Genomic DNA, 27,263 nt, shown 5'->3' with positions numbered 1-27,263 from the left:
AGAAATAAAATACTCTAATGAACATCTTTTATGAGCTGTAAATAATACTAATCCTGAAACCAAGGAAGGATAAAGCAAAGAAGGAGAATTACAATCACTAATAAATACTGATTCAAAAATCTGGAATAAAATCTCAAAAAAGAATAATAAAAAAATTTTCACTATCACAGATTTGTTAGGAGTACAGCATAATCATATTAAAGCATATATATATTTCAGAACACAGGCTTTATATAATGTACGAAAATTTAAAAGCATACAAAGAGAAAGATCATTTTTAATGTAATAAAAATTATATGCCTAAAACTAAAAGCTAGCATTATTTAAAATGGAAAAACACTAGAAGTTTTTCCAATCAACCCAGGAATAAAGCAAAACTGTCCTCTTCCCCATGATCTTTAAAAATTTGTTATTTATTTATTAGTATTTTTTAAATTTTCCAAATTCTTTCCCTCCCACTGCCCTCCCTAACCCACTAAAAAGACAAACTATATGATATCAATTATATGTGTGAAATCATGTAAAACATTTATTAGACAAATTTTTTTAAAAAAGACAAAAAAGTGAGAAAATTTTACTTCAGTTTGTACTCAGATGCATCATTTCTCTCTCTAGATGTGATTTCATGATGAGTCCTTTAGAACATACTGGACTAGTGGATTGATGTAGCTATATCTTAAATTACAAAATTTCTGTTGCTATGTATAATGCGCTCCTAGTTTTCACTTCATTTTGCTTCAGTTCTCTCCACTATTTTTTGGCATAGTTCTAGAAGTGTTAGCACTCATGGTAAGACAAGTAAAAGAAATTAAAGGCATTAAACAAAGGCAAAGAGTAGACAAAAACCATCTCATTACTGATAACACAATTTTCTTTGGAAGCTACAGAGATAGTAACTAGCTTCAATAAATTAGTAGTATGTAAAATAAATCCACAGAATCGTCAGTATTTCTACAATAGTAGTCACAAAATCTGGAAGAAAATCATGGAAAGTAAAATGCCATTCAGAATAACTACAAAATGCATAAAATATCTGAGAATCAGTAATTTAAGTCGCATTTCAGAATTCTGTAGTTACCACATCAAAATTTTTAAAAATGATAAATTTATAAATTTATAGATGTAGTATTTTACTAATGAAATGCCCAAAGGCCTGCTTTAGAGAGAAAAGCAAAGCAAAATTACAATAAATTCATTTGAAGAAGCTAAAGACCTAGAACCTCAAGGGAAAGTATAGATGGAAAAATTAAGAATGAAAAGGAGAATTGGGCAATTGCTCTCAAATTATACCATAAAGCATTAAATACAGCAGAATTCCTGTAGGCATGGACTTCTATCTGTTTGACTATCTTTGTATAGTGCCAGGGCTTTTGGAAGCCTTAAGCATTATCTTCAGATATTATTGCTTTTCCTTTCACAACAAGAATCAGCTCTCTAGAGACCAGATCTCCTTCCTTGCCTGTAATATTTTATGGTAGTCCAGCAGTCTTAAATGGGCCTTAACAAAATCCCTATTATGTGATACTATTTATAGCCCTCACAATACTCTCTATTCTCCTGTATTTATTAGTATTATTCATTCCTGGAAACTATAAGAAGACATTTGTAGCAGTAAGCATCATTGGGAATTGAATATTTTGAAAAATTAACAAGCCATACATTCATATCTGAGATTCCCATTGTAGAATAATCCAAGGTAACTGAGAATTAAGAACTTGAAAAAAAAATGTTGATTGCATATTCAATTATCATTGAGCTACGATTGTATGTTTATGGTTTCTTTTCTCCAGTAAATGCAGCTGTTGGCTTAGCAGCTTTCTTTTTTTTTTTTTTTTTTTTTTTTCCAGCTACATGCAATGGTGCTTTTCAGCAATCATTGTTTACAAGGTTTTGAGTTTTTTCTCCCTTCCCTCCCCCCTCTGACAGAAAACAATCTGATATAAGTATACGTGTATAAGCATATTAAACAAATTCATATTAATAATGTTGTGAAAGAAGAAAAATCAAAATGGAAAAAATTAGAAAAATAAATAATGCATAAGACTACTTTTAAAAATAGAATATAATGAGTTTTGCTGTAATTTAAACTCTGTAGTTCCTTCCCTGGATATGGATGGTATTTTCCATCAGAATTCTCTTAGAATTATCTTTGAAGCGCAGTGGATAGAGCACTAGCCCTGGAGTCAGGAGTACCTGAGTTCAAATCCAGCCTCAGACATTTAATAATTACCTAGTTGTGTGGCCTTGGGCAAGCCACTTAACCCCATTTGCCTTGCAAAACTTAAAAAAAAAAACTGTCTTTGATGTTATACTTTAGTAGTTATCTTGATGGAATAGATACTATACTTGGCTAAACCATAGTCTTTGGAATACCAGCCATTGGACTGCACAGTCTCATGCACTGTACATATCACATGTTCAAAATATTTTAGAAAATGGATATTTCTGATTTTCTCGGGACCTAGTACTGTTGAAGTCAAAGCTCTGCAGTGCTCCAGAAATACTTTAGTCATGTAATACCCAAACCAAAATACAGCTGGGTATCTCCAAGATGGGTTGAAGTGAAGCATAACCTTGAGGATAATTGTAGCAGAAGACTATTTCTTTCAGAGCAGTATCAAAGAATTTAATCTAATAAATGTAGTATGATGGCATAGGCTGCCTGAGAAAAAATTTTAACTGCATTATATGTCTTATTGAGCAGTTTTTAAGTAGTCTTAAATCTGATTCTCTTAGATGCTAACCTGAGAGGGCCTGTTTTGATACAAACATGGAAGTTATTTTTTTATGTTCTTGATTCAAACCCCCCCAGCATTCTTGGTTAGTTGTAGAAAATTTGTCGTAAGTGGATTGAACCAACTCCAGGAAGCAAATTTTGTGAATATACCTCAAGTTTTACTTATGGTGCTCTTCCATGACTGCCATGACTCTGAATTTGTATAGTGACTGCCTCATGGTTCTCCATGACTAGTTGTGGCCTTCATAATCTAATACTTACATTAGATACAGTCACACTTTATAGTTTGGCTGTTCTTTTCTTCTTGCCCCCCTAAAAAATTAAAGTTTTTTGAGCATGGACTATTTTTTTTCTTTGTATCCCCAGTACTTAGTGAAGTACTAGTATACAATTAGCCATTGGTTCATTGATTGATATGTTTTTGAATGAAGTGCCTTTGGAAATCACTGAGATCCATTAGTACTGCTAATTTTTAAAAGTCTCCTGCCTCTTAAATTTTATTGTTTTGTAGTTCATGGAAAATAAAAAAAAGATTTATTTTTTGAATTAGAATCACACAGATTTCAAAATCTTCCCTTTGCTTAATGCAAAATTTATTATGTCTCTAATCTTTCAAAAAAAGTTCCACTTTATCTTTTTCCTCTTTCCTATTACATATATGCATTAAGCTTTCTTCACCCAGTAAATTCATCTCATTTAATATCTACAAGGAAATGATCAGCCACTTTTAACAAGTTTGGAATCTGATTTAAAACACAATGAGGGGGCAGCTAGGTGGCGCAGTGGATAGAGTACAGGCCCTGGAGTCAGGAGTATCTGAGTTCAAATCCAGCTTCAGCACTTAATTACCTAGCTTTATGGCCTTGGGCCAGCCACTCAACCCCATTTGCCTTGCAAAAACCTTAAAAAAAAAACACAGCCAGGTAGCTCAGAAGTAAGTATACCAGTGTTTCTAGATAGTATAGACATCTTTCTATATAATAACCTTCTTCTGCAGAACTCTAAACTACCTTTCATATGTGCTAATATTCCTCCCATTCAATTAAGTCAGCTTAAGTAAAAGATGCCAAATCCCTGTCATCCTTGAGTTCCTGACCTAAGTATTAGTGAAGAGCTATTGCCTATTCATTGTACAATTTCTGTATGAGGGTAGAGGATAGCTTTAGGACTAACCTAAAGTTTAGTTATGTAACTTGTGGTTTAAATTTACTCCTAATTCCTCTGCTTGGTTAACTAGGCTAAGGTAACAGAAGAGTTGGCATCGGTGACTGCCCAGGTCTCCAGTCTGCAGCTGAAACTGACAGCTCAGCAGAAGAGGGAGACAGACCTGCAGATGCAGCTGACGGAAGGCCTGAAGGAAGCAGGGCTTCGGGAGGCCCAGATCAGCAAATTACAGGCACAGGTTACAGGTCTGTTCTTGGTTGGAGAAAAAAGTGGGTGGAAGTGGGGGTGGGATGAAGGGCTGGATTTGGGATCATCTAATCCAACATTTTAAAAATATACAATTGAATGAATTAGTACAACTTAATTGCCAGTACTAACAAATATTTTTTTAGAAAAATACTTTTTTGGTCAGTAATTTTTTTTTTTTTAACAAATACAGCATATTCATTACTCCAAAAGTAGTATCCATATGAGGATGCAAATGAATTAAAGTTTCCACAGTTCCCTCTCTCATCATCAGTACAGTTAGAACTGCAGTGTAGGGGCAGCTAGGTAGCACAGTGGATAGAGTAGTGGCCCTGGAATTAGGAGGACCTGAGTTCAAATTCAGCCTCAGACATTTAATAATAACCTAGCTGTGTGACCTCAGGCAAATCACTTCACTCCATTGCCTTGTCCCTCCCCCCAAAAAAAGAACTGCAGTGTAGTATGGATTTATTTTCCTGACTGCCTTCATGGTTCTCTGGCTAGTTGTTGCCTTCATAATCTAACACTTACATTAGATACAGTCACACTACAGTTTGGCTGTTCTTTTCTTTTTCTCTCCTTCCCCTCCTAAAAAATAGAAATTATTTGAGCACCTACATAAAGAAGTGAAAACAAAATGGAAGAATGAGTTTCCTAGATTCTAATTTAGACTTTTATCAGTATTCTCTGGAGACCTGAGAAAGTGTGACTAAAGGAATGGGATAGCAAAACTCTCTACACCTTGGTGAACAATAAAATCCTTCGCCCACATATTTTGCAATTATAAATTGGGTATATATTAAGAAATACAGTTATTCTCTCACTAGTATGAGAGTTGTGGAATGTATGTCAGCAGATATAAATTTGCCATGTGAAGCAAAGTATTATTATACATTCACTTTTATAAACATTTATTAAATATCTTTACATTTATTATTATATTTTTTTTTTGTTATGTTGGACTGGGATTCAAACTAGTGATTCCCAGCCCTGCCTTTGTAATTTCCTATGGAATTCCCTGTCATCTCAAAAGAATGCTATGCAATTCTTAAATAAAAAAGTTGTTTAAATTTAATTTATTTTAAATAAATATATGCTGCACAACTAATTTGAAGGGAGTGAGGGCAGCTGTTATGAAAAACCAGTAAATAAAAATGTCTCCAGTACCAGAGACATTAAGGAGCTCTTAAGGACTTATTTCATCTGATCAAGCATTCAAACTAAAGATCTTCTGTATTCTGTGGATTAGTTAGTGAAAAGAAATTGTATGTTTCAGAGTAAAATTACCATCTCTTGAAGTTGGGGATATTTTCTTTACTTTCATACGTGTTCCAGGTCAGATATGGACTAGTGACTTGCCCATCAGCTTGGGATTTCAGTTCAGCCTGCACCAGAGACACCTGCCCAGAGAACTTATATAAGATCCTAAAATTTATAAGAATTCTTATGATCAGGAAGGGAGATTCCCTGTATAGGATAATAAGCCAATAGTTGTTAAATTGTTTTATAGGATGCCTCAGCATCTTGCAAGCCTTGTTAGCAAGTTTGTGAGTATGTCTTTGCACAGCAACCTCTGTAAACTTCTAGAGAGAAGACAAAATGATCAAAAGAGGGAAGAATTGTCCCATACAAATGAAATGGTATGGTAAAGGATTCCCACCTTGAAGATATTAGAGTCACCCAGGCAGCCCAGTTCAGCCATTAAAGTTTCATTAATCCATGCTTGGATTAACTATCTGCTTCTATTTCCCAGAACTCCAAGAAACATCAGAGCAAACTCAGTCCACATTTAAAATTGAAAAACAAAATCGCAAGCAATTGGAACTGAAGTTGGCAGCTCTAAAGGAGGAGTTGACTGATCTTCAGGCTGAGAAAGAATCTCTGGAAAAGGTAAGTTTGGTTATTTAAGTTCCTCACCAATATTCTTAGGATTAGACCAGTCGGCAAAATCAGTCAATTCTAGCTTTCAGGTTTTGGGGCATGTCTCATTGGTCTCTTAGTGACCAATTGTTTTCTTCTTGATTTGGAAATTCATTTCAGGAAAGACTGCCTCCCCTATAGACAAAGATCTCTGGCCTTAAAATATAAGAAAATATTTTCAGTTTCTAGGAACCAAGCAAGTTCCTGGGGATATAGTCACCCTTACTTAACTTCTACTAGACTATGGAAATTAACATTAATTTCTTCCTTCCAAAGACCCTCTCAGAGAGGAAAAAGAAGTCTGCTCAAGAGCGAAGCCAGGCTGAAGAAGAGATTGATAAAATTCGCAAATCACACCAGGAAGAATTAGAAAAACTTCAGCAACTCTTGAAACAGGCCCAATTGTCTACAGATCAAACAACTGCTGAACAGGTACAGAGGAGAAGTGGGAGTAGGAAAACAGAACTGTGAACCTACATAAAGAAGTGAAAAAAAAAAAGGAGTAAAAACAAAATACAAGAATGAGTTTCAGGGCAGCTAGGTGGCTCAGTGGATAGAGCACTGGTCCTGGAGTCAGGAGTACCTGAGTTCAAATCCAGCCTCAGACACTTAATAATTACCTAGCTGTGTGGCCTCCGGCATTGCCTTGAAAAAAACCTTAAAAAAAAAAAAGAATGAATTTCCCAGATTCCATTTTAGACTTTTATGAGTATTCTCTAGAGACCTCAGTAAGGGTGCATAAAGGAATGGGATAGCAAGTAAAATGATATCTTTCCAGGGATGTTTCAGTGCTTGAAAAGAATGAAGAGCAAAGGCTTTTTATGTGTGATGAGAAAAGATTTGGCAGGAAGTCACCAAGGGAAGTGGCCAAAGCACAGATTTGGCCAGGAGCAGAAACCTAACCAGTTTGATGAATACACCAGGCAGCAGTTTATATCTGGAAGATATAAACAAGATCAGTCAGGCACTATAAATGGGATAGGCAAATGACATTCAGATCCTCAAGCAGCCAGAGAGGTCCAAAATAGCATTAGAAAAGGGAAGAAGCACTAGGGCAAGTTCTGAGCCTAGGGAAAAAAAACTATTTGATGCTATCCAATTGTGCCCTCCTTTCTTAGTAATAGATGCTCAGAGTCTTGACTGCTGAGGAAATTAAAATTATTCTTATCATTTTGTAATTGGTTCTATTTTGTAATTGACTACATTCTGCATTTCTACCCCTTTTTTTGTAATTGCTCAGCCTCCATCCATGAGTCAGCTTTCCTTCTGAATTACTTTAAAATTACAAATTAACTTGTCATTATCCCCAAAAGGTATATGTCCTTGTGAGTCTTATCTCCCTGACAGACCCTTCTAGGTACCTCGAGTTTGCTAACTCAGCTCTGCTAACAAGGCATCCCATAAAACATTTAAAAGCTATTGGTTTATTATCCTACAGAAGGAGAAACTATTTGGGCTTAGAAAATCCTTCACCACCCCCCACCCCCGATATCTTAAGAATTCTTAAGTTTTAGGATCTTACATAAGTTCTCTGGGCAGGTGTCTCTGATGCAAGCTGAACTGAAATCCCAGTGGGAATCGAAGTGTGAACGCTTGTTGGCTTCTGCCAAGCATGAACATTTGCAACAGTACCAAGAAGTGTGTGAGCAGAAAATTGCCACTCAGGAGAAACTCACTCACCTCGAAGAAAAGGTGAACCATGCTGAAGCAACAAGACTGGACAATCAGCCTCTTTGGATTATTTGGATCTTGTAAATATTCAGTAGCAGAGAGGGAAGAAGCAATTGTGTTTTTTAAATTCATTAGCCTCAGGGCAGTTAGGTGGTGCAGTGGATAGAGCACCAGCCTTGGAGTCAAGAGTACCTGAGTTCAAATCTGTCTTTAGACATTAAATAATTACCTAACTGTGTGACCTTGGGCAAGTCACTTAACCCCACTGCCTTGGGGGAAAAATTTTAATAAATAAATTCATTAGCCTCAAAACTGACTCAGCACACCAACTAACTTGAAGTCTGTCTTTTCTAGAGTTACTGGTGATGGTAACAGTAAACATCAGTATTGTGATGCTTATAATGACAGTGCTTTGGGAAATATTTGCTATTATGTCTGAGGTCTGTCACCTAAACTCTTTTTGTCTATTTAATGTGGCTAAATTATAAAAGCAGTAAAGTACAATGGAGAAGATTGTTTCTACATGTAACCCTTGACACCTCTAATTCTGTGTCCTTGGGACATGTCCATTGATCTCTCTTCCTCATGCAGCACCCTGAAGTTATAGAAGAATGAGCTGATATTATTGGTAGAATAGGTTGCTACTGACACCTGACATTGGCATTTCTGTTTGTCTTATGGCTTCCTCTTATTAACTTTACCCAAAATGAGGAAACCAAATAGTAAAGGTTATCCTAGGTTTTGGGGTATATGAGGTAGATCCCAGAGGACTGAGAAGACTCAGATTGAGAACGCATTGTCTTGGACTCCCAGGAGAGCAGTGATACGTTCTTGGTGTGCATGTCTTCACCATATTATGGTGTATCTTGTTTCAGCTCTCTGCACTGGAGCAGTCTCAAGGTGTAGAGGAGAATAAGCTTTTTGAATACCAAGAACTGGCAGAACAAATGCAAAAGAAGGTAAGTACTAATCAGAATAGCAGATCCTTTAAGCCATTGCTGCCTGTCCAGTTAGAGAGAACACAGGATACTAAGGAGAATGTTAGAGATAGGAGAAGCCTTCGAGATCACCCCTTCATTGTAAAGATGGGGAAATTAGGGCTCAGAAAAGCAAGTGACTTACTCAAAATATATTTAGTAACTAAAAAATGGACTAGGAATTTGATCCTCTAAATTCTAGGACTGTTTTTTCCCAGTGCTTAGTTCTGAGGTGAATGGTATTGGTTATTGTAGATCAAGATGCCTCTAAAGAGAGAGGAACTGGTTTTCTCCATTGCCTAAGGGACTGAAATTCCTCTGTGAAGGCTGTTAGCTTAGTAAAGCTTCATTAATCATTTAAAACCTCCAAAAGTGGTCACCAGGAATTACCTAAAATTTAATTTTAACTAGCTGATTTCCCCCCCAAAAAAGGTAATTGATTTCCTAGTGATTTTTTAAAATACCTTAAGTGTTTTGTTTTGTTAATGAAACTTAGATCATCTGAACTCAACTCATCATAAACTTGCAGGTTTAGTTTCTTTTTCAAACTAGTATGGTTTCACATTCATGCCTAATTATGCTTAGCTGAAGTCCCCTATACCTGAACAAACATGGTGACATTCCCATCAGATTAAGTCCAAAGAACTTGACAAAAAAGAAGGGTATACCCCTTCCATCAACCAAAGTCGCATGGCATAGTGTCAGATTTGGAGGCAAAAAAATGCATAGGATTTGAATCCAGAGTCTCTTTCTGCCTCCAAATTTAACACTAGCCACTACACCATGTGTATAGGAAGGTACTGGGAACAACTTCCTGTAGAAGATGAGATTTTAGCTGGGACTTAAAGTAAGCCAGGGAAGGCAATAGGCAGATAGAATCCAGGCATGGGGGACAGCCTGAGAGAATGCCTAGTCTAGGCAAGAGATGGTAAGTCTTGTTTGTGGAACACTGGGAGGCCAGTGAATTAAAAGAGCCTATCAGGAAATAAAGTTTAAGAAGAATGGAAAAGAAGGAGGTGGCTGCATTATGACTTTAAACACCAAACAGAATTATGTACTTGATCCTGGAGGTGATAGAAAGCTACTCAAGTTTATTGAGTAGAGAGGGTGATGTGGTCTGATTTAAATTTTAGGAAAATCATTTTTATGACTGAAGGATGAACTGGAATGGGGAGAGACCCATGGCAGGCAGACCCAACATCAGGCTATTGATATGAGGCTCTCAAATGATGATAGTGTCAGAAGTTCATTCAAAAGATGTTGCAAAATTGAAATTGGCAACAGCTTGGATATAGGATAGAGGAGGAGATGTTTCCTAGGTTGTGAGTCCAAGGGACTAGAAGGATGGTTTGCCCTCTGTTGATCAGCAAGGTAGGATCAGGAAGGGTTTGGTGGGAAAGATAATGAGTTCAGTTTTGGACATGTTTAAGATATCCACTAGACATACAGTTCAAGATGTGTGAAAAGAGATGGGGCAGGGTGAATAGATTTGATACTTCATCAGCATAGAGATAGTAATTAAATTCATGGAAGCAAGTGAGATCAACAAAGAAAGTAGTATAGAGGAAAAGAAAAGAGGGCCCAAGACAGAACCCCTAAGAGATACCTAGAATTACTGGGCATGATCTGGAAGAGGATCCTACAAAGATGACTAAGAAGGAGTGAGCACACAGATAAGTAGGAGAAACAGGAGAGAGTGGTGTCGCAAAAAACCTAGAAAGACAGGATCAAGGAGGAGAGAATGAGCAACAGTATCAAAGGCTGCAGAGAGTCAAGGAGAATGAGGATTGAGAAAAAGTTGTTGAATGTGGCTATCATTGCTAAGTTTAGAGAGAGCAGTTTCAATGGAATGATAAGTATAAAAGCCCAAGAAGAAGCATTCTTCTTCTGGCCCCCATTACATACATGTTTTGTCCAAACTCAAAGACTGGTTTTCATAACCTGTTCTTTTTGCAGTGTGTAGCCCTCCAGTCCAAAATTGATACCCTTACAGTCTCCTATGAGCAGCGAATTCAGGAACTAGAGAAACAGAAAACACAAGAAATTGAACTTGGATCAGAAGCACCAGACACTGCAGAGAAGGTAAGCTGGCATCTCAGAGTGGAGGATCAGGCATCAAATGATGATCACAGATGTTGGGATCTTTCTATGGGTTTTTTTTATCATATGAGCATATTTCAAAAATTACTATAAAACATCTTTGAGAAACTAGCTACGATAAAGCCTTTATACCCAAGTCCTAACAATTCTAGGAAAATTGGTTATCTGGCACACAAGACAGTAAGCATTTATTTTGAGTCTGTGATGTACTCTGAGCCCTGTACTTAGGGCCAGAAATACACATAAGAACACAACAATCTCTGCCCTCGAGGAGCTTACTAGGCAAGCCACAAAAGCAAGCCTATTAGAGAGAGAGTGGCCCAGGGGTGTAGGAGTGGGGCGAAGGAATCAGTGACACTCTACATAAGCACAGAGAAATAGATGAGTGGAGAAAATAGAGAAAGCAGACACAATTAGCAAAGCACCTTAGCTGGGAACATCCAGTGTGGAGACTTAGAAGAAATTCAATTATTTCTATTATATTGTTTAGAAAAGTCAAAAAAAAATGTTATAATACTTTTTAGTAGGATTTTTAACAAAAAGAGGTACAGGGACAGCTAGGTGGCACAGTGGATAGAGCACCAGCCCCAAATTCAGGATGACCTGAGTTCAAATCTGGCCTCAGACACTTAACAATTACCTAGCTGTGTGGCCTTGGGCAAGCCACTTAACCCCATTGCTTTGCAAAAACTTAAAAAAAAAAAAAGAGGTACAAGTCTTCTAGGTATTGGTACTTCTAGGAGTAACTTCAATTTCATAGACAATTACTGCATTCCCTCGCCACAAATAAATGAGCTATTATTGTGCTTTTCAGCCTTAAATAATTGTGAGTGCTGAGTCAGGAAATGAGGAATAATGTTGGAATACTCCAGGTAAAGGGGCAGCTAGGTGGCACAGGGATAGAGCACTGGCGCTGGAGTCAGGAGGACTTAAGTTCAAACCCAGCCTCAGACACTTAATAATTGGCTAGCTGTGTGATCTTGGGCAAGTCACCTAAAACCCATTGCCTTAAATGATAAAAAAATTTTAAAAAGAAATAAAATATACAAAAGAGAAACAAAAAAAGATTCTCCAGGTAGTACCTAGTAATGAAAAGAACTCTGAAGGATGTCGAGGGTATCCCACATGGTACCTATACAATCCTCTGCATCTTGTTCCTACTTGTTACAACATCAGATCCCCACTCAGGGAAAAGTTGGGATCCCATTTGACTTAAGGCAAACACTATTCAAGCTTGGTATGTGTTCCTTTTTTACTAAATGGAGTTTTTGCTAAATGATAAATTTTCATCTCAATAAATTGCTCACAAGAATTGGCAGCACATCTGTCCAATTCTGCTAGAGAGTCCTAGACTTCTAGAGTAATCGTACCTGTAGAGGTCATTGGAGCCCAACTGCCCACCTAGCAACTTACTGGAAATAATAAATTTGTGTTCTGGGGGCAGTCCTTGTTGCTGTTGAATAAATAACTTCAAGAAAATTTTCATTCTTTTTGCAGAAGCATAATCCACCTCCCTGTAACTTATTGCACCTTTGCATCTTTCTATGCAGTTCTGTTTCCTCAAGTATTCACATCTACAAATCTCTCTGGCATGACATTAGCCAGAAAGAGGCAGCCTTTTGTTCATTCATTCTTCCAGCCTGCTTCCTGAGTTTCAGCTTTATGTTAGGGCCCAGCTCTGGAGGAAATAGCTGAACTGAGCTTGTGTTCTCTTGAGTCTTCTGCTTTCTTGAAATATTGAATATTGAGAATCTCGAACAGCTCAGGCTGAGTATGTCCAGTTGGCAACTTTTTAAAAACTCCAATCCTTTTCCTTCTTGGATTGTGGATATGGAAGGTACTTGTTGCAGGAAGGACTCTGTTCTCTGTACTTAACTCTGGCTCCTAGAAAAGTGTGTTGGGTACCAATTTGGGGGACCAGAAGCAACCTCAGCAGATTGGTAGAAATAGGAAGGTGCTGTTATCTAATGAAAATGGATTTCTGTCTATGGGTACACAGCTTTGATAGGTCTGTTGTCAGGAGTGTAGAGATCCAGGGACCCTAAGAGAGCAAGGTGATGCTCACTGCTCACAATGTCCTAATTAAGATGACAACCTTCATGTTTTAGATCTAGGATGAAAAATATCTTAAAATAAAACATAGTATGATTTTTCTACCCAGCTTGCTTTTGCCAACACTTATTATCTTGTTTCAACTTCTTCCCATATCCATCCCCAGGTAAAGAAGATCATGAACCGAGTGTTCCAGTCTCTAAGGGGAGAATTTGAGTTGGAAGAGTCCTATGATGGCAGAACCATTTTGGGCATTGTCATGAATACAATCAAGGTATGTACAGAAATGGGGGTCTTTGTTGCTTTTGGATCTCCTAAGGACCAAAGAGATGTGAAATTGTTAAAGACATTTCATCTGAGAAGCCTTTGTAGGATTGTGGATAGAATGCTCAACTTGGAGACTTTAAGGCCTTCTCACAAATTTCCTTATACCCAGTTTCCTCATTTCCAAAAATGGGATTATCTGCCTCACAAGGTTTTTGTGAAATTCAAAGAAGATAATCTATATAACATGCTTTGCAAATGGTGTCAATTATTGCTTTTAAACAATTTTTTATTTATATCCTTTTTTTTCCCGCATCCACATTTTTTTCCTGATATCATTCCCCCCCACTAGAAAAATAATCTTTTATATCAAAGAATAAAAAAGAGGGGGGAAAAGAAAGTTCAGGAAAACTACCCAATGCATCAAATAAGTCTAATGTTCACAACCATAATCCCCAGCCTCTAAAAAGATGGAAAAAATATATTCTCTTACCTCTTCTTTGGGACAAGTTTGGAAATGGCATTAGCAGCAGTTACAGTAGTATCTGTTATTCCTAGGTTATAATATTTTTATTTGGATATTGATAAGACAAGAATTTCTCTCAAACTAAGAAACACCTTGTCTGATGCTTTTTTGTCAGTGCTAATGTCCTACCCCTTGCCTTTCCTGACAGTTGGAGACACTTCTTCTGCTGATCCCCCCAGAGTCAGAACAGGAAAGTAGCAGTGAGGAGGATGAAGAACAGCCCCAAGGGCCAAATGCTTCAGCCCCTCTGCAAACTCTGGATCAAAAGGAGCTCAAGCCCACAGCTGAGGCAATGGAACAGAATGACAAGCCAGGGAGTCCTCTACGTGAGGCCTTTGATACACAGAATGGTTTGGAGAAGAGGTACCACGGAGATGGGATTTCAGAGGCAGAGAACAGTCTACAAGCGCTTCATGAACCTCTCCCACAAGGGTTAGCTGGAGTTCCAGGGCCCCCAAGTTCCATTCCACCCATGCCTCCAGTTCTTGGAGATGCCATACTTTGGGAACCTGAGTGTAAAGAAACACATGTTGATCACACAAGCAGCCTGTCAAAAGAGTCTTCTGTTGGATTGACAGAGCCAGGTTCTCAGAGACAGGAGAGTGAACAAATTTTGCAGCCAAGAACTCCTCAGGCTGTAAGCCACAAGAAAGAGGACCCATTATCAGTGGACCTTGGACATTCAAGGGGCAAACTTAAATCTCCCCTGAAAGATGATGATGAGAAGGATTGCCCTGATGTCAGCACCACCACAGAGCAATTGGGAACAGACATAAATATAGCTGAACCAGCAGCCACCCTCAGACCTAACCACGGGAACCAAAGTGCCAGGTTGGTTGCTGTCCTCCCTTAAAACAGAATTAAAGTGGCAAGTGTACTGGAATTGACTTTGTTGGGGCTAGAAAACCTATTCCTTGGAAGCTTATCATGCCTAGAGAGAGAGAGATTTTGACTTCTTTGAACTCTAATCTAGTTTCTCCCAAATATAAAGTGATTCTTGAAGCTTTTGGTATCAATCAGGAATACAGTACTTCCTGTCATGTCAGGAGCAGCAATACTTCCTGCTGCTGATATCTGTTTCTTTCAGTTCCACAGATGGTGATGAAGATTGCTTGTTTAAAGGGGCAGCACTGAAAGCATCAAAGCCTGTTCCAGTGCCTGAGGATGAGGATGAAGATGAAGTGGTAAGGAAATTTAAGCTTGCCCTGGTCTTGACAACCATACAAGAGACTCTTATGACCCACTCCAAGAAACAACACTGAGCAAAGGAATCTGGGGGCTGGTGACTTACTTATTGAGCTTTTGGTCCTGGACCCTGTAGGACAAATCTGGGGCTTGAAATGGGGCAGTCCTATAAATATGGTGGTGGATACTATTCTTTATTGAGGATGGAGGATAAGCTGTGACCTTTCAATTGGGCTCACTTTAAAAAAAAATACAGTATTTTATTTTACTTATCCAATTATAAGTATAGACAGTTTTCAACATTCGTGGTTTTTTTTTTTCTGGTTTTTGCAAGGCAGTGAGGGTTAAGTGACTTGCCCAAGGTCACACAAATAGGTTAAAATTTTCTTCCCTCTTCATCCTCCCCAAGATAGCAAGCAATCTGATATAGGTTATGCATTCACAGTCAAGTTAAATATATTCCCATATTAGGCATGTTGTGAAAGAAGAATCAGAATAAAATGGGGAAATCTTGAGAAAAAAAAAATTTAAGTGAAAATAGTCTGCTCTCAAATTCAATAGCTCTAGATGTGGATATTTTTTCCATTTGACCCAAACTGGTTTTTAAGATGTTATTTTCTTAAGTATTTTTTGATATATCTTTCACCAAGCTGCTGACTTGGTTTTCATGATTTTCCTGCATCACTCTCATTTCTCTTCCTAAATTTTCTTCTTCCTCCCTTACTTGATTTTCAAAATCTCTTTTGAGCTCTTCCATAGCCTGAGACCAATTCATATTTTTCTTGGAGGCTTTGGATTGAGAAACTTTGTCTTCATTATATTCTGAGTATATATTTTGTTCTTCCATAGGACCAAAGTAATTATCTATAGTAGGATTTTTTTTTCCTTCTGTTGTTTGTTGGTTTCCCCATCCATGATTTGATTTTAACTCTTTGTTAAGGTGGGACTCTGCTTCCAGGGTGGAGGCTGCACTGTCCCAAGCTTTCAAGGGTTTTTGCAGCTGTTTTCAGGGACACCCTTGCAGTTCTCAATTCCTCCAAGGTCTTATGAGAGGCTTGAACTACTCTCCAGGCCTGTGCTCTGGTCTGTGGATGATCACAAGCTCTCCCCTCTGCCCTGGAGTTGTGAGGAGGGTCCCTGCTCTACTGCAGGCAGTAAGCTATTGTGTTTCTACTCTTCCTCCTGGGACTGGGGCTCCATACTGTGAACTGGATCTGAATATGGGGGAAGCAACAGAGTCCTGCCTCAGGAAAAGTAAAACGACCTCTGCAATCTCACCCCAACCCCCCTTTCCATTCATGGGCTGAGTGTTCTGGAAGCATTAGCCAGGTGGCTCCCCAGACCTGCTCCTGGTCCCTTGGGGCTAGGTCTGCAATGAAGTCTGCACTGGACTGGGATCCCCTGTTGTGGCAGTTTTTCTGCTGACTTTCCAAGTTGTTCTTGGCAATCCCTTGACTGAGAGTCTGGAAACCATCACCACTGCCACAAACCCAGTACCTTATAGTCTGTTCCTGTATGGTTGGAACCGATATGACCCAGGTTGCGCTGTGGGCCCTTTCTAACCCCAGTGCTACAGACCCTTCCCTTGGATCTTCCAAGTTGTCTTAGGCTGGAAAATTGTTTAACTCAATCATTTTGTGGCTTCTGCCACTCCAGAATTCAGTTAGAGTCATTATTTGGAGTGGTTTGGGGGAGAGTTCAGGCTAGTCCCTGCCTTTACTATGCCATCTTGTCTCCACCCTTCTCATTTTCCCTTTCTGATGATCTCTTTGAGATATAGACCTAGTAGAAGTATTGTTGAATCAAAGGTAGGCACAGTTTTATTACCCCCATAGTTCCAATTACTCTCAGTGCTTTTTTACCTGTGATCCCATTATGCCCTTTCATCCCTAGATCTATGATACGTTAAACATTTCTTTGTGAAATACAGGACAGATGATTTCTCCTTTCTACAAAGGAAGAAACTAAGTTTTATAGAACTTAGGTGACTTACTTAAGAATATAGTACGAATTAGTGGCAAGGGTGGGACCAGAAACCAGATTTCTGATTCTCAGCCAAGGACTCTTGGCTTAGGCACTGTCTGCCATTTGCATGTAACAGCTATAATGTTAAGACCTGCATTGATGTTAAACATGAGAAAGCACACGTTTTTCAGGTCCAACCTGATCACAAGTATACAAGAAGACATCTCTTACAGTATCAGTAAAAAATTTAGACCAGAGTAATGTCAGTGACAACACCAAGATTCTAAATCTTTGTTTCAGAATTTTACTTCTATGCTCAAGTGTTCTAGTTTTATACTGTCCTTGGTAAAAAAGTGTATCATTTGAGCTACTTGAAAGACTATAATAGCCTTTCGCCCCAAAATTAGATTTCTTTGAGAGGAAGAGCCAAAGAACAAGTAATGCTGAGGTGTTTGGTCATCCTTTTTTACCATCTTAAAAAGTCAGTGCTAGGGTCAGCTAGGTGGCACAGTGGATAGAGCACTGGCCTTGGAGTCAGGAGTACCTGAGTTCAAATCCGACCTCAGACACTTAATAATTACCTAGCCGTGTGGCCTTGGACAAGCCACTTAACCCCATTGCTTTGAAAAAATCTAAAAAAAAAAGTGCTAATCAGAGTCAATAACCTGGTAACAAAATGCCTTAGAATCCTAGCCTGGAATGGACTTTCAGAACACAAAGTGTTTGAGATGGAGGAAACCTTTGAAATCAGCTAGATCAATTCCTCTGCTTTATAGATAAGGAAACCAAAGCCCACTTCAAATCAAGTGCCCAAAGTCACTTGGCAGAGCTGCTTTATGGGGATGACAATGAAAATGACCTTGATTGGTTGGAATAAAGACATAGGAGAAATGAGCTGGCCCTGTGGTACTCCTCTTTTCCTGAGCCCTGTGTACTCAGCTCCTGACTCCTGTTCCAACATACAGCCTTCTCTATGATCTGACCATCTGAAATTTGACAGTAGATTCTGAGAGTCACCTGGATCAGCAGTATCCTCACTAGCTTCTGAGTGATGGATATGCTATAAAAGCCAGCCTACAGTGTTAACACCAAGAACTCTTGTCTTTGTCCTCCCCTCCCTTCTACCTCCCCATCCAAAATAAGAAATTCAGATTAGGCCTCATGAAAAGGAAGAGTGAGTTTTCCCCATATCCCTTGTTACAACCTCTCCCATCTTAACCCATACAGCAAGTGCCTGAAAGAGTGTGAGTAGAGCTGATAATATGGGCAATCCACACTTGGAGGGAAGAAATCTTCTCTGCATCCCTTTGTTCCTGACTCCTTGGTATCCACAATCAAAACCCAGATTGGGGGGTGAGAGTGGGTCTGAAAGCCTTTTCTTTGTCAAAGTTGGGTGTAGAGGAATCCCTAGTTGAGGTTCTATACCTTTCATGGGGACTTGATTACATTGCACAGTGACTTAGGGTTGGGCCCCCCTACTCTCTACCCTAATTTTTCAGAAAATCAAAATGATTTTTCCAAAATAGTCCATTCTGATTGCCCTTTGCTACTATCTCTTTCATGGCTTCCTACTTTATCTTCATCTAGGTGACACTCTCTCCTATTGATTGTTTATTTATCTTTACTTTGCTCTGTCCATACTAATTTCTCAACATATCCTACTCTTTCTCCTCTTAACCTTTTACCTCCACTACTGTAAAATAAATAAAGCAAAATTCAAGGTAGCTAAACAAGAACAATCTTTTTTCTATATTGAAAGAAATGCCTCTGCTTTTTACACATTTTGATCCCTTCAGTTAAACATGCATATTTAAGGGTAAGAGTCAGGACTCTGTTTTGAGATACCCTTTTTGGTGCAAAGTACACCTTGGTGATGGCAACATGCTGGCTTCCTCAGTCCACAGCTCATGTCCAACTTGACTTGGAAAAGGGTTTGCAATCTTCATGCTCAGGAAATTATCTATTTCACTAATGGAATCAAAAACTGATGACTGTTTTCTGTTTTGTCAGAGCTTGAAGGGACGCCCACCCCCAGCACCCCTTTTTGGGGATGATGACGATGATGATGATCTTGACTGGCTGGGATGAAGACTTGGGATGATGTTAGTATGATGTCTTTCAGCCTGCCCTGCTCTGCCTTTCTCTTTCTGAGCATTGTTTTGGACAGCTGACCCTAGTTCTGGGTGAGCAATAGGGGTAAGGCCCAGAATTTCTTACCCTCTCTCTCTCTCTCTGGGTTAAAGTTTGTGGCTCATCCCAGTAAGCACTGGGAGAACATCCTGCTATTTAGGGGCATTCCCCTGGTGTCTGGTGCCGCTGGTGCAGAAAGCAGGCTTGGCGTTTTACTGTCCACTGACATCTTTTCTAAGTAATAAAATAACAAGAACTCTGAACTCCAGCAGTTCCTATGAACCTTCTAACACTTGGAGAGGCTAAATCAGCTCCTGGTATTTTTTTCCCCTCCGGAGCAGAGACCCTACAGAGATACCAACTGAGAACCCTATTCTGAGCACTGCACCAGAAAACATTTCCCAATTACAAAGTCTCACAATCCTCTGCAGTGGTCTTCTGCTGCTGAAAAGGAGTGTGTGGCTTTGCCCTTGGGATTTTGTCTCACCAAAAGTGCTGCTGGCTGTTGGGATGATTGGGTTCTGGTCTCCTCCTCACTGGGCTTTACTGAGCTCCTCCTTTCTCTAAGGCAGAGCCGCATAGGCACTGTGCAGACAGGAGCGCCAGTCTTGGGAGAGCGAGAGTGGAAGCCTCAGAAGGGATTTGCCTGTGTTGCCTTTCCTGTCCAGCCCTAAAGCCAACTTGTCCCTGTCCCTGCCTTGTTAATATGTTCCACTGGACCTAGTGTTGGGTTGCTAAGCCTCCTCCTGGCTAATTCCAAGATGAGCCAAATAGGATCCAGTGAACCTTACCATACCACTCTGTGACCTTGAGACCTCCTACTTGACAACACATAGGTAACTGCTCCTCCTACCCCCCACCTTGGAAATTCTTTACCCAGTGCAATATCCCTTCATTCAGCAGATCATCTTCTTACATTAGGAGTTCAGTCCTAGGCTCCTCAGATGTCCTTCTCTGTCTTATTAATAAAAGTCAGCAATGGAACTTAGTCTTTCAAAGCTCTGGGATGAAATTAGCTTTGATTCTAACAGTTTTATCAGAAGAGTGTGTACTACCCTGAAGGAATTCAGTGCTAATCAGGAGTCAATTCTTTGTTAATCAGTTAATTTTAAACTGGTTATTTTTGTTTATTTTTCCTTTGGAAATCCATTTCAGTTTTATATTTTTAGGACAACTCATGGAACTAAGTTGTTCCTGATCCTCTCTGGACATTCAAAATGGGAGATTTCGATTTTCTCCTGATCCTGTGGGCCTTATTATGCACAGTGCCTTTGCAAAGAGTAGGAAATTAGTAAATGTTTGAGTATTGAATGAATAAAGGAAGCTAAGAATATCTTGGCAACTGGGGCTCATGACCAGATATATGCAAAAACATGTCATCACCTTTTGCAAAAAAAGTAAACATTGGTATAGTATTTCATTGAATTTTAGCCCACAGACCATCTACTATAACCTTTCTTCTTCAGTGTAAATTCCATTCCAGTGAACCTGACAGTAACTGCAGAAGGGAAGGGATAGCTAGCGGGTCCCAATAGCTCCCTTCTTGGTTGTTACATCTCCTGGACCATTGACCAGTTTGGGTTCAGCTTGGGCTTCAAGCAATCTGGGCAGAACCAGAAGCTGGAGGTGAAAATAGATTGATAATTAGTCTCTTGTTTAAGATATCTTCCATGGACTGTGCAACTTGCAGCATAGACCACAGTTATAAGGGCTTTAAAAAAGTTGAGTTTTAATTAAAATAATAATAATTCTGATAGTTAACTATGATTTCTGTTTCCCAAAAGCTGCTACTGTTCTTGTACCAATTGAAGGTGGTATGCAAATGACAACCTGTCCCCATATTATCCCTAAACTTCCCTTCCTGGTCTTTTATATGCTGTGCTGGTTGCAGCATGAATGAGATTCAGTTCCTAATCTCTGAGAGTGTAAAATGAGAAATCAACATTGCTAGAAAGAAACTTAACAAAGAAATACATGGAAAAACACCTAAATGGTTATAAATCAAATAAAATATTTGTAGTATGAAGAATCATTGTATTGTTTTATATAATAGAGATTCCCAATGTTGACCATTTTTACAATTGCTGCTGTTCCTGTTCCTGTAGTAAAATTTGGAACAAGCCTTTTGAGATGAATACAGTTAACCTCAAATCCACTTCCTAGCCAGTTTTAATTTTCTCCCCATGTGATTTTTTTCTAAACTGTTTCCAAAGATATATATATATATGGCTCTTTCCATTACAAATAGTCTGAAAAATAGAAATTTCTAATAATAATGTTGTAAAATATATTTGTGGGGAAAGTGTGGCAGATTTTTGGAAGAATTCAAGGAGATTCTGACTTGTTGCTGCCTCTCCAACCTTATTCCCCTGTTCTTCTCCAATAATCATTACCACCTGGCAGGCCCCAAATACATTATCCATAGGCCTCCTGCCCAAGGTAACACTATTGAGTAGGAAAACTGGGATTCAGACCTAGGTTATCTAATTCCATTTCTTTCCCAAATGTCAGTCAGCATTTATTGACTAATCCAAGGGGTACAAGTAGACCCTTACCCCTCCCTCTAACAGATACAACCCTCTGTGTCTCCTTCCTCTTCATTCCACATATACTGAATGTGATTGCCCCTCCCCAGGGATAACAGCTAGGAATGATGCTAAGGACCCTGATTCCACCATCAAGATCAGGGTTCAAATCCTGATTCTGATAATGACCTTGTAATTTTGAACAAGTTCCTTCATCTCCCTAGGCTTCAGTTTTCTCATCTGTGAATCATGATGACCTTGGACTAAGTGGCTTTTCAGTCCTTACATCCTAGTCCATCTGCTCCCAGGTAGTCATATTTTGTAATAAGAAGCCTTAAGTAAAAAATAATTGATTTCTAATGAATTAAAATGTTTAATTAAAAGTTTTAGGTATCAATTATTTAACAGAAAGCCAAAGTATTTTGAGGCTGAGGGTGAATAAATTTTATTGATATTCCTGAAATTCTATCATACCAATAACCCAACCTAGACAAAAGCCTCATTATCTAAATGCAAGGTTAGCTGTTGTCAAATACAACCTCCCAACCCTGTCAGGAAGGAAGATGAAAGTTTATTTTTGTTCTATAATCCATAGACAGTAGCATTAAGAAGCTAGATCAAAAGACTGATGTCATGGCAATTTCTAGAGACATCTCATCAGAACTCATTTTCCCTCCCCAAGATCACTCATCCCTGTTCTGCTAACCCTTGGGAAGAAGAGAGACCCAGGAAAGCCTTAAATAGGTAGACCAGTTTGATATCTGAAATACCATTCACTTAATATAAATTTCATTACTTGAGATTTTCTTTTTATATTTTTACCATTCACTATTTCTATCCTTTCTCCTTCCTGTTCTGTTGCTTCCACAGCTATTAATCATCTCTTTGTCACACTCTTCTACAAAATGGCACAAAGTAAATTTTTTTAAAATACATCTTTTCAAAAAAAATGTATTTAATAAGATGTCAAAATACAAATTATATTTTTATTTAGACTATAAATTCCTGGGTGGCAGGAATAAATGGTTTAGGTTTGATTTAATCTTTATTCAACAGCAGACCAGAGCAGTTTAATGAACATTTTAAGTGAATATCCAGTGTTTTCCCTGCTAGGTCAAAGAATAGGTAGAGACAGTGAAGAGAAATGAGATTTTGAAGGTTATTAAATGATATTGACCTTTTTCTGAATTAGAAAAGAATTGGGAAAACTTGATTGAAAGAGGGAGGTCTAGGGGCAGCTAGGTGGCGCAGTGGATAAAGCACTGGCCCTGGAGTCAGGAGTACCTAGGTTCAAATCCGGTCTCAGACACTTAATAATTACCTAGCTGTGTGGCCTTGGGCAAGCCACTTAACCCCATTGCCTTGAAAAAAAACAAAAAAAAACCCAAACGGGGCGGCTATGTGGCATAGTGGATAAAGCACCAGCCTTGGAGTCAGGAGTACCTGGGTTCAAATCTGGTCTCAGACACTTAATAATTACCTAGCTGTGTGGCCTTGGGCAAGCCACTTAACCCCATTTGCCTTGCCAAAAACCTTTAAAAAAAAAAAAAAGGGAGGTCATCAATATCCATCCAGAATAATAAGGTCGCTAACAAGGCTAGATCTACTCCTAAACATCAGGGAGGTATGGTAAAGCTGCTGTCCAGTGGAAGGAACCCTGCCCAGGAACTCTGGGTAACATTCTTGCATTTGCCATTGGTAAGCTGTGTGTGTATTGTTCAAGTTAACCCAAGAATCCCAGAGTTGGATGGAAACTTAGAAGGGGCAGCTGCCCCTTCAGACCTTAAAAGTGTCCCCAACCCCCTCAGGTTCTTCAGCTCTCAAAATATCTCCTTCAGCATCATTTAACTTAATTGGTTCATGTGACCTCTCAGAAAAAGTACAGGAAATGGATCTGAGATTTGGAGTTGGAAAATACTTTAAAGATATGTGTAGTTTAACCCATGCCCTTTATTTTACAGAAGAGGAAACTGAGGACTAAAATAGGAAAGTGACAAAGCTACTAAGTCTCAGGGTCAGGATCAAACTCTTCAAGTACTCCACAATCAGGGCACTGTCTATACTACCAGACTTTGAGTCACTATGAATATAATGGAAAAGTGTTCCATGCTAATGCCCAGTGCAGATGACTTGAAGGGGAGTGGAGAAGAATGGAGGAAATGAATCTTAGCTCAGTCAAAACACACACTCACATAGACACAGACACAGACACACACACACACACACACACACACAGACACACAGACACACACACACACACACACACACACACACACACACAAAATCTCAATTTTCTAGCATTCCTAAGGCAGAGAGGTGAGTTTGAAAAGCTGGTATGTCCCCTATTCCCACAGATAGAGAAGGGTAGTTAACCCTGCAAGGCTTGTTCCATTGGAACTAAGGCACAATCCAGAGGAGAGCATGTCTGGAGCCCTGCCCCTTCCTCAATTCCTTTTCAAACAGTCTACCTTCAGTCCCCAAGTCAGATAATCCATAAGTAAATTTACATGATCAATAACATCATCAGCTGCTCAGGGCTCAGCTAGCTCCTCTCTCCTTCCCCCCCCCCCCCGACTTTTGGATAGTAGGGTTTAACCAGAATCACCACCAGTGATCTTAAGAGATTACTGTTGGTGGCCAACACAGCCAATTTAGAGGAGGGTATGTGTGCCCCTTGGCCCTCTGGACCTCAAACTAAGGCCACAGAAGGAAGAAGATGCGGAACAACTGTCATGAGAGGTGCCTGCTTCTGAATACAGTAGGATTTTCATCAATGAGTAAAGAAGAGATGGTACTCTTCAGGTTGTCAAGCCTGAACAACCATCCAGCAGCCTTGGAGCCCCTCCTGCCCTCTATTCCACACTGAGGAGTGGGTAGGCCAAGTAATAACCAATAACTGATCCCAGGATCACGCCAAGGAAAATCCAAGTGTTGTAGGACATCACAGCCAGCATCACAAAGTAGCCAACGACCACCTGGACGACATGTATCAGAGACTGGCCCAAGTGATTCAGAAACCACCTAGATACACAAGATAGCTGAGTTAGAAAAGGGCAAAGTGATGGATGGGCATGGAGGGTAAGGCAGTGGACTCAGGATTGCAAAATAAGGATAAAGGTGGTCTTAGGGAGGCAACCCTCTCTAGTGGGACAAATATTGAATTTCTATTCAAAAGATTGGGTTTTAGCTCTGTGACTGACTTTTTTCATCTGTAAAATGAGGATAACGATATTGCCTACCTCAGTTAATGTGAAAACAATAATCATAAAGTACTACATAAATGCAAGGAATATAGTATTAAATACTGCAAATCTCAAGACAAAAGTACACTGGGTGGTCCATGAAAGCAGACTGTGCTTGGGGAAAAGAAATCCTAAGAAGCAAGAGGGAGTTTGAAGAGCATTGGGGAGGTATTCAATTAGTGGAAGCCAACAGAGATTAGGAGGGCCTTGGAACAGACTGTTAGACTAGAAAGTCCCAGTGGGTTTGGAGTTGAAATGACTCAAGAGTCCTTTTGCCTTAGCTTTCTGGGTTGGTACATTGCTTCCATGCCCCATCCATTACCTGGTTCTGTCATGGTTGACCTGAGCTGACCCAGAGCTCGTAGACTCCTGGTCCATACACTCCGTCAGTGACTGGCTGTGGTTTGGGGACTGGCTGAGCAGGGACCAGTGGAACAACTTTACTTTGCCAACCTTGATGCTTTCATATAATACAGCCAAGAGGAGGACCACCAGCACGGAAACGGCCATGCCTGCAGAAGGAAGCCCAGATCCAGAAACCCCAACCCAGCCCAGACAACTTCCCAAGGGGCACATGTGGTTCCTATACCAGTCATGTTTCTGCCACTGCCTCTGACCCTCACCTATGCTCACCACTCACATGGGGGGGGGGGGGGTCTTAAACTCTAAGGTCAGAATACTTTAAGATCCTAGAATTAGACTAAAGATCATCTAATCTAAAGCCCTCAATGAAAAATCTGAAGCCCAAAAAGGGGAAATTACTTGCTCCAGGTCAAATGGTAACAAGGACAACTACATGAATATAGCACTTTTCCTCCCAACAACCCAGTGAGGTAGGTAGTGTGAGTATTATAACCCTATATTGCAGATGAGAAAAATAGTGCCTCTAAGAGGTTAAGTGAGTGGCCCATAAGCAATTAGAAGCCAATGAATGGATGAGATGGAATTTAAACCACCTAGTTCTCCTTACTCCAGATCTAGCTTTCTGCATGATAACTATTATATGTTACAGTTATATTATATATTACAGTTACCCTGCATGGTAACTATTGAGAAAAAGTCATTAAGACTTTAAGCTCTAAATAAATAAAAATTAAAAAAAAAAACAACCTGGCTCTATCTGGACACAGTGCTCTCTCTACCTCACCACATTGTCTTTTGCCCCTTTATGGACATGCTAGACTATTCTTGACTTCTACAAGACTCCTTCCTTCAAAGACAGCCTGATACACTCAAAGAAGCATTGACCTAAAAATAGTACAAGCAGAATTGTAAACACACTAACTATAATTATACAAAAAAGGAGAGGGAAGAGAGGAAGAAGAAAAGAAAACAGTATCAAAGATAGCAGAATTTTGAGAGGCCTAGGGTGGGGAAACCAAAAGCATCTTATTTTTTTTCTTCTTTGTTCACTCTTAGTTGTTTTTTCAAGGCTTGGTCTCCTATTTTATAGATCTGTGTATTTATCTGAACTTTAGTTTTGGTGAATTATGATTTTTTTTTAAAAGGGGATGTGCACTGGGAGAAGGAGGGAGAAAGCATAGGTTTAAATTCTGTGGTATGTCACTAAAGTCTGGAGTCTCAATTTCTTCATCTATAAAAGGGGGAGAGGAATTCCTCCCCTGCCTCATTCACATGACTGTTCTCATAATAAAATGAAGTAATGAACACAAAAACACACTAAGGACTATTATATCTGTCGTGCATGTAAGGGGTTGTTCTTCCTGTCACCATCTCCTTTCCTCTTAACCTTTTCTCTGCAGACAATGGTGGCTTCAGATGTAGAAAAAAAAAAACAGCTTCAGAAAAATCCAGTGTACGAATTTGTTTTGTTTGTTTTCCTAAGTGTATTTTTTCCTTTTGTTTTTCATTTAAAAATACTGAATAGAAGAAAAAAATAGATTTTTATTAAATAAAATTTTCAAAATTATGCTATGATTGGGAAGGCTGTTCTGTGTTCTTTCTGCACTATACTTGGACAGGCTGTCCTAATGGCCCTGTCCTAGTAAGATCTAAAAGCTTAAAGTGTGGTTTCTCCAAGAGATTCAGGACTCAGAACAAAGGGCATCCCACTTGATCCTCAGCTGTACTTCCCTTCAAGGGCCCTCCTAAGAAGGAATCTGAAGAACTATTAAGTCCAACCTCATTTTATAGATGAGGAACTGGAAGCACAGAAAGATTAAATTATGTCCTCAGTGTCACAAAGCTAGCAATTGTCTGAGGCAGAATTTGAACCCAGGTCTTCCTGACTGTGCCATCCCTTCCCAGGAGTGTTCTTATTGTTTCCTCAGGCCCCTGAGCAAACTACCCAGCTACAATGCTCTCACTGATTCCATTTCTCTTGCAGCAAATACAGAAAGAATTGGAAGAAGCGAAGCACTCAAAGATGCAACACGTGGGAGGCAGCCATAAAAAAAATTAAGAGATCACCATCACCACTTTTTAAAAGCTTGTAATTGCTACATCTCTTTTATATATACAAGGCTTAACAAATGCTCTTTTAATAATTAAGCCCTCTGGGCTCAAATAAGAGATTTAAAAAAGCCAGCCCTCAGTTAC

The 27,263-nt window shown here is 39.2% G+C and overlaps 2 protein-coding genes across 3 annotated transcripts in view; one reads left to right on the top strand and one right to left on the bottom strand.

Moving 5' to 3' along the window:
• Positions 1 to 19,200, top strand: part of FKBP15 (FKBP prolyl isomerase family member 15) — a 92,009-nt gene extending 72,809 nt beyond the window's left edge. The window contains exons 20-29 of the mRNA XM_074211133.1: positions 3,975 to 4,146; positions 5,901 to 6,037; positions 6,344 to 6,499; positions 7,607 to 7,759; positions 8,614 to 8,697; positions 10,672 to 10,797; positions 13,034 to 13,141; positions 13,806 to 14,488; positions 14,745 to 14,841; positions 18,818 to 19,200. Of these exons, the coding sequence (XP_074067234.1) occupies positions 3,975 to 4,146; positions 5,901 to 6,037; positions 6,344 to 6,499; positions 7,607 to 7,759; positions 8,614 to 8,697; positions 10,672 to 10,797; positions 13,034 to 13,141; positions 13,806 to 14,488; positions 14,745 to 14,841; positions 18,818 to 18,895 (1,794 nt within the window). The 3' untranslated portion in view covers positions 18,896 to 19,200. The remainder of the gene's footprint in view (positions 1 to 3,974; positions 4,147 to 5,900; positions 6,038 to 6,343; positions 6,500 to 7,606; positions 7,760 to 8,613; positions 8,698 to 10,671; positions 10,798 to 13,033; positions 13,142 to 13,805; positions 14,489 to 14,744; positions 14,842 to 18,817) is intronic.
• SLC31A2 (solute carrier family 31 member 2) overlaps positions 1,867 to 27,263 on the bottom strand; it is a 39,069-nt gene continuing 13,672 nt past the window's right edge. For both annotated transcript variants that reach the window (XM_074211149.1, XM_074211150.1), the window contains exons 3-4: positions 25,027 to 25,216; positions 1,867 to 24,483 (exon numbers count right to left, since the gene is read on the bottom strand). In XM_074211149.1, the coding sequence (XP_074067250.1) occupies positions 24,315 to 24,483; positions 25,027 to 25,216 (359 nt within the window). In that variant the 3' untranslated portion in view covers positions 1,867 to 24,314. The remainder of the gene's footprint in view (positions 24,484 to 25,026; positions 25,217 to 27,263) is intronic.

The sequence above is a fragment of the Macrotis lagotis genome, chromosome 1 (assembly GCF_037893015.1).
Source record: "Macrotis lagotis isolate mMagLag1 chromosome 1, bilby.v1.9.chrom.fasta, whole genome shotgun sequence".
Classification (NCBI taxonomy): Eukaryota; Metazoa; Chordata; class Mammalia; order Peramelemorphia; family Peramelidae; genus Macrotis; species Macrotis lagotis.
Note: the sequence above shows the minus strand (reverse complement) of the source record. Positions and strands in the feature narration are given on the sequence as shown.